We start from the raw sequence: 13,214 nt of genomic DNA on the forward strand, positions 1-13,214 counted from the left end.
GTAATAATGCATTAGTAATGTAAAACAAAGTAAAAAAAGACTCATTACAAAAAACAGCCCAACAAAAGTGTGAAAGACATCCGTACTTGTGATAATGCTCACTAACAGTCTCCAACAATGAATATTGTTATCACGATGCAAACACCAAAAGAAAAGTGCCTAAAAAATTATTCAAGATGTTATAATTTAGAAGAAAAAAATTCCAGCAACACCAACCTAGTAATTGCATTTATATATAAAGAAAAAAATAATTATAACTATGGTAATTGGAACATACTAGATCAACATTTGGATATGCAATTGACCAAATTTGACCTAAATTAGTTCAATTAATCAACAAATGGTATGACCATTCGCTTTTTAATTTACTCCTTCATACAAATATTACATAAATTTTTATAATATATTTTGGTACAAGCAAGATAAATATTACAAACTAGCACAAAGAAGATACTAGAAAAACCAAAACTAATATGGTAATTAAGTTCCATTGTTGCATCCAAATAGATCTAACTATTTTTTCCTTTTACAATCAAATGCATTCAAAACTAGGAGTATGACAATACACAAGTAGTTTACTAACTATCACATTGAATCAAATGTCTATACAAATCAATGGGAACACATAAGACCCTTTCTGAACAAACCAGAAATACAAATATCTACTAAGCCACTTCAAGTGTGTCAACATATCTCTACCAAATTGGGCAAAATCAAGAACATTAAACTAACAACACTCAACAACCAACAACCCATCAACAAATTCAACAAATGTTCCTCCTATATTTTTAGCTCAAAACAAATGTATACCCAAATCAAGAACAATAATCAGATAAACCAATTTAATGTACCAAACATTAAACTAACAACATTCAACAACCAACAACCCATCAAAAAATTCAACAAATGTTCCTCATACATTTTCAGGTTAAAACAAATGTATACCCAAATCAAGAACAATAATCAGATAAACCAGTTTAATGTATCAAACATTAATATAACAAAATTCATAAGCAACAACCCATCAACAAATTCTAAATTAGAATATCAAAAGTAGAACACTGACAAAATTTGAAACCCCCCTTAGACACACACAACACCCTCTTCACACTTATCGAAAGTGAGGGTGTTGTTGTGTGTTGTTCATCCTCATGATGAACTCAAAATCAAAAGTCTCAAACAAACACGCGACTTACTTGTTGACAGAGTGGAACGAGGAGGCAAGAGGAGTTACTACCTCACGGAGCAAACACAACGAAGAGGCAAAGAGGCGCAAGGAGGTGAACAGGCAAAAGGGGGTGAGGAGGCAATTTTTTATGGAGACAGCAGAGAGCACACACGAGAGAAGGAACTCAGACGAAGAAGAAGACAACGTGAAAAAAAAGGGCTCATAGAGGCAATTCATATATTTTTAAATGTATGTTTCAACCTCGGTTTTTTAGTAAAAAAACCGATGTTAACTAAGTGATGTTAACGATAACATCATTTTTTTATTATAAAAAACTGATGTTAATGTATCATTTACTAACATCAGTTTTTCTGAAAAACTGATTTTAACTTAGTCATGCTAACATACATTTTTCAAAAATCGATGTTAACATGACTTCGTTAACATCGGTATTTTTAAAACCGATGTTACCATTACTTTGTTAACATCGGGTTTTCAAAAAACTGATGTTAACAAAGTTACACTATTTACAATTATATCACCAAACTTTTGTTAGCATGGGTTTCATCCTAAACTGATGTTAAGGTAACGATGTTAAATCTATATTTTCTAGTAGTGAAAGTGTTTATTATTTTTTTCCTCTTGAATGGAGTTGTTTAGGCTGGTAATGTTTCTTAGTCGTCTTATACGACTAACTTTTGTATAGAAATTTTTTTCAAAACATGTATAGTTTCCCCAATTTATAGTTCTTTTGTAGGAATTTGTAAATAAATCTTGATATGTTTCGATACCTGTCATTAGAGTATCTTTAATTGGAATTAATGATAAAATCTATACAATTTCAGGTCAAAAGAGGCTAAAGTCTTGAAGTGCTAAAAGGAGCAGTCGCGCTAAGCAGAACCTGTGGGCTCATCGCGCATCTACCGCTAAGTGCAGCTTCAGCGTGCTGAGAGAATCTGGAAGAGCACAAGAATTTAGGTCATGCGCTAAGCGCGAGATCAGCTCGCTAAGCGAGTCGTTAGTCTCTTGCCAGGCTCAGCGCATAACTAGCACCAAGCCCAAATCTAGTTACTCACGCTAAGTGCAACATCGCGATGTCAGAGCCTATTTAAAGCCTGATTTGTCAAAATTAGGGTACAGAACACAATACCTCTACCAGAGCTGCATACTTTTCCACAAAATTTGAGAAGAGTGCTCTGGAGGCAGCAGAGAGGCAACAACTAAGCAAGGAAGCTAGGGTTCATCACTTTGAGAGATTAGAGAGTGTTTGAGTGATTGTGAGGTACCAAGAAAAGGAGGGGGGATCCCCCTTCCTGTGTAAGCAACAATTGCTCTGTACTTTCTGTCTCACTTGTATTAGGGTTCCTTGTATGGCTGGCTAAAAACCCTAGTTGGGGATTTCTAATGAACAGTTGACGTAATTACTTTTCATATCTAATTAACTGTGTTTTGTGTGTTCAATGCTTCTTTCAATGCTTAATTACTACATGCTCTTGGTCTGATCACCCATTTGTGTGTACTGTTAGGTGACTTTAGCATTGGGAAATGTACTATTTCCTTAGAACTTGATAGAAGCAGGGCTAAATAACTGCATTACCAAGGATGGATTGCAGGGTTTTAGTTTTCTTATTATGATGTGATGATAATGTTGATTAAGTTAAGCCTAGTCCAACAAGAGGGATCTGAGGACGAAGCTTGGGTTAAATTAGTCTAACTTACGAGGGATTGAGGTTTAGTACTTTAGGCTTGAGCATAGAACACAAGAACATGATCAATTACAGAAATACCTTCATATGCATCAACTCGTTTGTTAGAAAGACCCAACACTTTTTAGCTATTGCTGTCAACTTTTAATTACTTGCATTTACCGCTTTTTAACATAGAATCTAGTTTACTTTTGTTTCGATTCACAATTATCAATGTTTGCCTGCACAATGCCTAATTCCTGAATAGAACTTTGTCTAATAAACAAGTTCCCTGAATTCGATACTCGGATCACTCCATTTTAATTTTAAATGCTTGACGACCCGGTGCGTTTTCCGGTGTTTCATTTCCCTTGAATTTACTGCTTATAAATTTGAGAAAGAGATACCGTGTTGAAGGGTAAATAAAAATCACAAACAAACACAAAAGCATATATGGCGCCGTTGTCAGGGAACTTAATTCATTAGAAGAGTTCAATTCAGTTTTAAGGCATTGCTTTATATTTTATTCATTGATTCTTTTTGTGGATATTTCCATTACTGCATATTTTATTGTTCTTTGGAATTGGATAATTGTTGTTCTGTTTCTTTTGTATGCATAGGAGATCTTCTGCAGTTGATTTAATTCCCATAGATTTGGAAATTAACGCTACTTGTAGGAGACGAAACACAGAGAGAATTAGAAAATTTTTGTAGGACTTAAAAGTAGCAGCAACTCCAGGAGAAGAACCTCGATCTTCTGAGGCATCTTCTAGCATTCTTATCCTAGGGCAATCTCATACAGATTTGATTGAAGAAGTTATCATGGCTAAGCAGCCAAGGAGAGTGACCCTAGAAGACTATTCAAGTTCAAGCGTACCATAATTTTTCACTAGCATTGCCCAACCAGAGGTTCAAGCCCAGACCATTACATACCCTCCATCATTGATTCAATTAATTCAGAATAATTTGTTTCATGGTTTACCAAATGAAGACCCATATGTGCACCTAGCCACTTACATTGAAATCTGCAATACTATTAGATTGGCTGGTGTGCCTAAAGATGCAATTCGGTTGAGCTTGTTTTCGTTCTCACTATCTGCAGAAGCTAAGGGGTGGCTTTATTTATTCAAAGGCAACAGTCTTAAGACATGGGATGAAGTTGTTGAGAAATTTCTAAAGAAATATTTTCCTGAGTCTAAGACTGCAGAAGGCAAAGCCGCCATCTCTTCTTTTAACCAATTTCCAGATGAATCTCTGAGTGAGGCCTTAGAAAGATTCTATGGTCTATTGAGAAAGACACCCACTCATGGATTCTCAGACCCGATTCAGCTCAACATTTTTATAGATCGGTTAAGACCACAGTCCAAGCAGCTGTTGGACGCTTCTACAGGGGGTAAAATCAAGATGAAGACCCATCAAGAAGCCATGGACCTTATTGAAAATATGGCTGCAAGTGACATTGCTATTTTGAGAGATAGAGCCCACATTCCAACAAAGAGAAGTCTGTTGGAACTTACATCACAAGATGCATTGTTGGCACAGAACAAGTTGCTATCTAAGCAACTTGAGGCATTGACTGAGACACTAAGTAAGTTTCCAACTCAAATACATTCTGCACAATCTTTACCATCTACTATTTTGTAGGCTGTAGGGTGTGTCATCTGTGGTGGAGCTCACAATTCTTGTTGTTGTATCCCCAATGAAGAACCAACATCTCATGAAATCAATTACATGGGAAACCAGCCCATAAATAATTTTAATGCAGGTGGACTTCCCGGATTCTAGCATGGACAACAATACAACCAACAACAAGGACAATGGAGGAACCACCCTGGGAATCAATTCAATAGAGACCAGGGTGGACCGTCCACAAGGCCGCAGCAACAAGGGCCTAGTCTCTACGATCGTACAACGAAGCTGGAAGAGACTCTAGCTGAATTTATGCAGGTTTCTATGTCTAACCAGAAGAGCACGGAGTCTACCATAAAGAATCTGGAAGTCCAAGTGGGACAGCTCGCAAAACAGTTGGCGGATAGGCCGTCAAGCAGCTTTAGTGCTAACACTTAGGAAAATCCAAAGGAGGAATGTAAAGCTGTCATGACGAGGAGCAGAATGGCAACCCATGTTGATGAAAAGTTGAGAAGAAGGTGGAGGAACATAAACAGCAGTTGGCAACTGAGTCGGCACTTGAACCCGTTTCTGTTGGACCTTGTGGCCTCAATAATATTAAGAGGGATAGGCTTAGAATGCAGAAGAAGCAACAACAATCAATTTAATAATGTTCTATAAACATGCAAGGCAAAATTGATTGCAATAACATAAATGAGATAAGGGAAGAGAGAATGCAAACACAGTTTTATACTGGTTCGGCCACAACCCGTGCCTACGTCCAGTACTCAAGCAACCCACTTGAGATTTCCACTATCTTTGTAAAATCCATTACAAAGTCTGAACCACACAGGGACAACCCATCCCTTGTGTTCAGGAATCCTTTACAACAAGAGACTCACAGTCTCTTAACCAATCTCATTGAATAAGAAGAATGGAAGAAGAATTCTCTCTTCAGGAGAAGAATATTACAATAAAGATCATATAGGAATCCTTATAGATTTTGCAAGTGTTTGGCCAAGGATTTCTTTTGAGAGAGCATTTGACAATGAAGTTCTTTTGGAATCTCTCTCATTGTCTTTTGAGAGGATAAGACATTTTTGCCAAGCAAAACTCTCTATCTAAAATTCGTGCCCAAGTCACCTATTTATAGGCCTTTGATGACCATTCACAAATCTAATGAAAAGATGTGACTGTTGGCAGATTTTCTGAAAACTTTCCACTTGTAATCGATTACAATGTTTGTGTAATCGATTACACAGTTATAATTTGAAGGGTTATGACTTTTGAATTTGAATTTCCAAAGTTTCATTGCTGGTAATCGATTACAGACATATGGTAATCGATTACATGTTGAAAATTCAAATTCAAAACCTTTTTCAACAGCTATTTCTCAACCCTGTCTTCGGGTAATCGATTACACTTCCTGGTAATCGATTACCAGAGCCTTTCATGTCTTGAAAGCACTTTGTTTTAAGGCAAGGCTTGGTCTTTAGTGAATCTTGAAACAAGGCTTTGTTTGTTGAAGCAATCTTGAATTATTCTTGAAGCAAATGCTTATCATTTGAAGTAGCCTTGTTAGATTCTTCTTTGACATCATCAAAATCATGTATACATACATTCACAGTTTCTGACTTTGTTGAACTTCAGGAAGTTGTGGAAGATGAAGATGACCAACATGAGAGAGAGACACCAATAAAAGAGAGTGAAATAGAAATAAAGATGAAGGAAAACAAAGAAAAAGAAAAAGAAAAATAAGAAGTATGATGTGCCATCATTTTCTTCTATTTTCTAAACCCTTTTTTGCACCATTTTAATTACTGATTGGTCTTAATTGTCAATTAATCAGGCAGTTTTATTATTTGGGCTCATTTAGCTAATTTGATGTTTTTAATCTAATTTCAGGAATTAATGAAACATTGGGCTTAATCCGGATTTTGGTTATGGACTTGAAGAGGGCAAATAAAGCAGCGCTTACCTTAGTTAATTTCTAATTAGGAAATTTCGCAATTTTATTTTATGTTGTTCAGTGTTTATTTCGTTTTGGGCCAGAGTATTGTAATAGGGCCCTGTGACTTTGAGTGACTCTTTTTAAATAGCAGCCTTGGGATTCGTGGAAGGCTATTTTGTTATGCTATTCATTATTCGGAGCTTTTGTTTTAGGGTTTTACGTTTTCTGCTTTGATGCTACTGTTCACATAATGCAATTTTACGTTTTCTGCTTCTAATTACAATTTCGTTCTTGCTTCTTCTTCTACTCTCATTTACGTTTCTGTTTCATTTACGTTTCTGCTTCATGTTTCATTTGCGTTTTCTGTTTGAATCCATGGAAGGCTAGATTTTCTGGTGTTGTTTCCTTTTGAGGACGAAGCCCAACTCTCTTTGAGGTTTCGCTTGTGATGTGGTTTCCTGGCAGTTTTCCCTTCACCAGTTATCCCAAATTCGTGAATATTAATCAGTGCACGCTTCGTGTTCGATTAATTGCCTCTGAGCCTAACTTGCGTTCATGCTTAATGGACGAAGGGCTAACTGGTGTATGTGGTGCCTAATCACGTATTGAAAACCCTAAGTTGATTTTCGCTTAGTAAATTGAAATAGGGTTGGATTAAGTGGTTGACTGTTAGGGACGAATTCTCCATAACCCAGGATAAGAGAATGGCTTCGTATTCCAGTTTACTTGTTCTGCTCTTTAATCACAAAACAAACAAACCCCCCCAATCGTTACTGTTACTGCAAGTATATTATGAACATTTGGTTTGTCACTGCTCGTTGGGAAACGACCTAGGATCACTTCCTAGTTACTGCATTTTCATGTTTATTTGATTCGGGTACGACCTTGATCAAATTTGGCGCCGTTGCCGGGGAGCAGTGTCCAAAGGTTCATAATAGCTAGCGTTGTGTGTTTAATTCTTTCGTGTTTTATGTTTAATTGTTAGTATTGTGTTAGTATGTGTGTTAGTGTTGTTTAGTGTCCTGGTATTTCGTTTAGTGTGTGTTCTGTTTCAGTTTTCCTATTGAGCGCTTCCCCTGTTTCAGTTTTGGGTGTTTTGCTGTGAATAGTGTTTTGCGACGGACTTAGCGACCATTTCTGCTTGCGGCAAACCAGAGTAGTAGTAGAAATCCCTTAGCGACGGATTTTAGCGACCACCCATGCTGAATTATTTGTGATTTTTTGTTTTAGTAGCTAGGGTTGTTATTTTTGGCTGAATTTTTTTGTGGTAACTTCTTTTAATCCATATTTTGTGGGAAAAATAGCTAGAGCCTTTAGTTTGGTCAGATTTGAAAGTTCCAAAAAAACTAGCAAATTTTGTGTTTGTCAAAACTTCAAACGGCCATAACTTTTGCTCCGGTTATCAGAATCGCAATTATTATATATGCATTTGGGGTAGAAAAAAATTTCCTACGCCGTGGCAGCCGGCCATAGGCCTAGGCTGGCTGAGGTCTCCATCGTCCAAAAAAAGTGATTCTGTCAAAAGTTTTTTATTTTTTCAAGTTTTATTCACTTATTTTTCTTAACCTACCATTTTTAGCTTTCATAGTTAGACTTTGAATTTTTGTCTGAAATTTTTTGTTCTATCTTCTCATCATTTTATAAGGTTTCTCACAAAATTTCAAGTCATTTGGATATCATTTGAGGGTAGCTGTAGTTCAAACCTACACCTTTATTTACATGACAAGGCAACTAGTTGTGTGCATGCTGAATGTAGTGTATGACTAGAGGCAATCCATCTGACTTACAACCCTTTGATCCTGAGATAGATAGGACATTTCATAGATTAGTTAGGCATCATTTTACACCTTTTGATCATTCTGAGCATTCCATTACTGGTGAATCTGTGCATTCTGTTATTGGTGATTTTGAACATCCTGATCTTGAGCATTATAATTTTGAGCATTCTGATTTTGAGCATTCTGTTTTTGCACATTCTGAGAACATGGCACAACCTCCACCCCGTGAGAGGACTCTAAGGGAAATGGCTGCACCTGATATCACCTACGAAAGCTTGTGCATCCAATACCCTGATGAGGATGTCCCATATGTTCTTAAAACTGGACTGATTCATTTGCTTCCAAAGTTTCATGGCCATGCAGGTGAAGACCCGCACAAACATTTGAAAGAATTTCACATTGTCTGCTCCACCATGAAACCCCCAGATGTCCAAGAAGATCACATATTTCTGAAGGCTTTTCCTCATTCATTAGAGGGAGTGGCAAAGGACTGGCTGTATTACCTTGCTCCAAGGTCCATCACAAGCTGGGATGACCTTAAGAGAGTATTCTTAGAAAAAAATTTCCCTGCTTCCAGGACCACAGCCATCAGGAAAGATATCTCAAGTATTAGACAACTCAGTGGAGAGAAACTGTATGAGTACTGGGAGCGATTTAAAAAACTATGTGCCAGTTGCCCTCACCATCAGATTTTGGAGCAGCTTCTTCTCCAATATTTTTATGAAGGACTCAGTAATATGGAGAGAAGTATGATAGATGCTGCCAGTGGTGGAGCCCTTGGAGACATGACTCCTCCTGAAGCCAGGAATTTAATTGAGAAGATGGCTTCCAACTCCCAACAGTTTAGTGCCAGAAATGATGTTATAGTCATTAGAGGAGTGCATGAGGTAGCTACAAACTCAGCTGCATCATCTGAGACTAAGAAGCTTGAAGGAAAACTGGATGCATTGGTTAACTTGGTAACCCAGCTGGCCTTGAATCAGAAATCTGTACCTGTCGCAAGGGTTTGTGGTTTGTGCTCATCTGCTAACCCCCATACAGACCTTTGCCCTTCCATGCAGCAACCTGGAGCAATTGAGCAGCCTGAAGCTTATGCTGCAAATATTTACAATAAACCTCCTCAACCTCAGCAGAAAAATCAACCACAGCAAAACAATTATGACCTCTCCAGCAACAGATACAACCCTGGATGGAGGAATCACCCAAATCTCAGATGGTCCAGCCCTCAGCAACAACAACAGCAGCCTGCTCCTTCCTTCCAAAATGCTGCTGGCCCAAGCAGACCATACATTCCTCCACCAATCCAACAACAGCAATAGCCCCAGAAACAGCCAACAGTTGAGGCTCCTCCACAACCTTCCCTCGAAGAACTCGTGATGCAAATGACGCTGCAGAACATGCAGTTTCAACAAGAGACCAGAGCCTCCATTCAGAGCTTGACTAATCAGATGGGACAATTAGCTACACAATTGAATCAACAACAGTCCCAGAATTCTAACAAGCTACCTTCTCAAGCTGTCCAAAATCCCAAAAATGTCAGTGCCATTTCATTGAGGTCGGGAAAGCAGTGTCAAGGACCTCAACCCGTAGCACCTTCCTCATCTGCAAATGAACCTGCCAAACTTCACTCTACTCCAGAAAAAGGTGATGACAAAAATTTACCTAACAATTTCTGTGCAGGTGAATCTTCTTCCACAGGTAATTCTGATTTGCAGAAGCAGCATATTCCCCCTCTTCCATTCCCTCCAAGAGCAGTTTCCAACAAAAAAATGGAAGAGGCAGAGAAAGAGATCTTGGAAACGTTTAGAAAAGTAGAGGTAAACATACCTCTGTTGGATGCAATAAAGAAAATTCCAAGATATGCTAAATTCTTGAAGGAGCTGTGCACTAATAAGCGGAAGCTTAAAGGAAGTGAACGAATTAGCATGGGCAGAAATGTCTCCACATTGATTGGTAAATCTGTTCCTCAAATTCCTGAAAAATGCAAAGATCCAGGTACATTCAGCATACCTTGTATTATAGGGAATAGTAAGTTTGACAATGCCATGCTAGATTTAGGAGCCTCTGTTAGTGTTATGCCTCTGTCTATTTTTAATTCTCTATCTCTAGGTCCCTTGCAGTCAACTGATGTGGTAATTCATTTAGCTAATAAAAGTGTTGCCTATCCTGTTGGTTTCATAGAAGATGTCTTAGTTAGAGTTGGTGAACAGATTTTCCCTGTTGATTTTTATATTTTAAATATGGAGGATGGATTCTCTCAAGGATCAGTTCCCATCATTCTAGGCAGACCCTTTATGAAAATTGCTAGAACTAAGATAGATGTATATGCAGGCACACTATCCATGGAGTTTGGTGATATAACTGTTCATTTTAATATTCTGGATGCTATGAAATACCCATCTGAAGATCTTTCTGTATTTCGTGCTAAAATAATTGACCATGTTGTTGATGAATACATGAATGATCTTTATTCTAATCTGCATACCTCTCACTCTTCATGCATTGAGTCTGAAATTGTACTTGATCATATGTCTGAATTTGATGTTGAGAGTGAATCTGAGAGTGATATTGATTGCATGTCTGGTGGTGGTGTTTTACCTCTCGAGATTGATTTTATAGAGTCAGATAGGACTAACCATGTTTCAGGAAGTACACATACCTCTGACTTTCTTTATGAGGTAAAGGCTGAGAAACCATCTCCTTCTACCACTGTCCAGCCGACCACACCAGAATTGAAGCCTCTGCCATCAAATTTAAAATACGCTTACTTGGATGATAGCAAGAGTTTTTCAGTGATTATATCTGCCTCCCTTGTTGATGAGCAAGAGGAGAAGTTGTTGTCAGTTCTCAAGAAGCATAAGAAGGCTATAGGCTGGACCCTGGCAGACATTCCTGGTATTAGCCCGTCCACATGTATGCATCGAATAAATTTAGAGGATGGAGCTAAACCAGTAAGACAGCCACAGAGAAGACTCAACCTGGTAATTCTTGATGTAGTGAAGAAGGAGATAATCAAGCTTTTGCAAGCTGGAATCATTTATCCTATCTCCGACAGCCAATGGGTGAGTCCCGTCCAGGTAGTCCCGAAGAAGACCGGCCTCACAGTGATAAAAAATGAGAAGGAGGAGTTGATTCCTACTCGGGTGCAGAACAGTTGGAGAGTCTGCATTGACTATAGGAGGCTGAACCAGGTAACCAAAAAGGACCATTTTCCCCTGCCATTCATTGACCAGATGCTTGAACGCCTGGCAGGTAAATCCCACTACTGTTTCCTTGATGGTTTTTCTGGTTATATGCAGATTACTATTGCTCCTGAGGATCAGGAAAAGACCACATTCACCTGCCCCTTCGGCACTTTTGCTTATAGGAGGATGCCTTTCGGCCTGTGCAATGCCCCTCGTACCTTCCAGCGGTGCATGATTAGTATTTTCAGTGATTTTTTAGAAAATTGCATAGAGGTGTTTATGGATGATTTCACTGTATATGGATCCTCTTTTGATGGTTGTTTGAATAGTTTGGAAAAAGTTTTGAATAGATGCATTGAAACTAACCTTGTTCTAAATTTTGAAAAATGTCATTTTATGGTTGAGCAAGGTATAGTTTTAGGCCACATTATTTCCAATAAGGGTATTGAAGTAGATCCTGCAAAAATTTCTGTTATTTCACAATTGCCTTACCCCTCTTGTGTGCGAGAGGTGCGATCTTTTCTTGGTCATGCAGGATTCTACATGCGCTTTATAAGGGATTTTAGCAAAGTAGCCCTTCCACTTTCCAACTTGTTGCAAAAGGAGGTGGAGTTTGACTTTAATGACGGATGCAAAGAGGCTTTTGATTGCCTCAAAAGAGCGCTGACTACCACCCCCATCATCCAGGCACCCGATTGGCCAGCCCCTTTTGAGCTTATGTATGATGCATCAAATTATGCATTGGGGGTTGTCCTTGCTCAGAAAATTGATAAATTGCCCAGGGTGATATATTATGCTTCTAGGACTTTAGATGCTGCCCAAGCGAATTATACTACTACTGAGAAAGAGCTTCTAGCCATAGTTTTTGCTCTTGAAAATTTTCGATCTTATTTGCTTGGTACCCACATTATTGTTTATACTAACCATGCAGCTCTAAAGTACTTGTTGAAGAAGGCTGATTCTAAGCCTAGGTTGATCCGATGGATGCTCTGGCTCCAAGAGTTTGACTTGGAGATCCGTGATAGGAGCAGAGCACAAAATCTCGTTGTTGATCATTTGAGTCGGATCGAACGTGTATCTGATGCAGATTCACCTATTCGGGATGATTTCCTGGATGATCATTTGTATATACTGTATAGTATTTCTGACTCTCTTTCTACTCCCTGGTTTGCTAACATTGTCAATTATTTAGTTGCTTCTATTTTTCCTCCCTTAGCATCTAAGGCCCAAAAAGATAAAATTAAAAGTGATGCTAAGCATTTTATTTGGGATGACCCCTACTTGTGGAAATTGTGCAGTGATCAGGTCATTAGACGGTGCATTCCAGATCATGAGACTAACTCAGTCCTGCAGTTCTGTCATTCTTCCGCACCGGGAGGTCATCTGGGTGTTCAAAGGACAGCTCGCAAAGTGCTTGATTATGGTTTTTATTGGCCCACCATCTTTAAAGATGCGTGGAAGATCTGCAGCACTTGTGAGCAGTGTCAGAGAGCAGGAAATACACTTACATGGCGACAACAAATGCCTCAGCAACCTATGCTATTCTGTGAGGTGTTTGATGTCTGGGGTATAGATTTCATGGGCCCTTTTCCTGTCTCTTTTGGTTATGTTTACATTCTCCTTGCAATTGACTATGTTTCAAAATGGGTGGAAGCCAAACCCACTAGAACTAATGATGCTAAAGTTATTGCAGATTTTGTCAGGTCTAATCTGTTCTGCAGGTTTGGAGTACCTAAAGCAATTGTTAGTGATCAAGGAACCCATTTTTGCAACAGAACAATGCATGCCCTGCTTAAAAAGTACGGGGTGGTACACAGGGTATCCACACCATACCATCCC

The 13,214-nt window shown here is 38.5% G+C and overlaps 1 protein-coding gene and 1 non-coding gene across 2 annotated transcripts; one reads left to right on the forward strand and one right to left on the reverse strand.

Annotated features, from left to right (window-relative positions):
• Window positions 1-1,154: 1,154 nt before the first annotated feature.
• Window positions 1,155-11,942, forward strand: LOC114386167 (uncharacterized protein K02A2.6-like; the record flags this gene model as incomplete). The annotated part of the gene is made up of 4 exons (XM_028346161.1): window positions 1,155-1,288; window positions 3,894-4,389; window positions 4,619-4,759; window positions 11,193-11,942. Coding segments are annotated over exons 1-4 (1,521 nt in total), but the record flags the coding sequence as incomplete, so codon positions are not given.
• Window positions 8,775-8,881, reverse strand: LOC114388777. The gene has a single exon (XR_003661572.1). It is a non-coding gene; the product is annotated as a small nucleolar RNA R71 (small nucleolar RNA).
• Window positions 11,943-13,214: the final 1,272 nt, after the last annotated feature.

Source organism: Glycine soja, chromosome 15, assembly GCF_004193775.1.
Source record: "Glycine soja cultivar W05 chromosome 15, ASM419377v2, whole genome shotgun sequence".
Lineage (NCBI taxonomy): Eukaryota > Viridiplantae > Streptophyta > Magnoliopsida > Fabales > Fabaceae > Glycine > Glycine soja.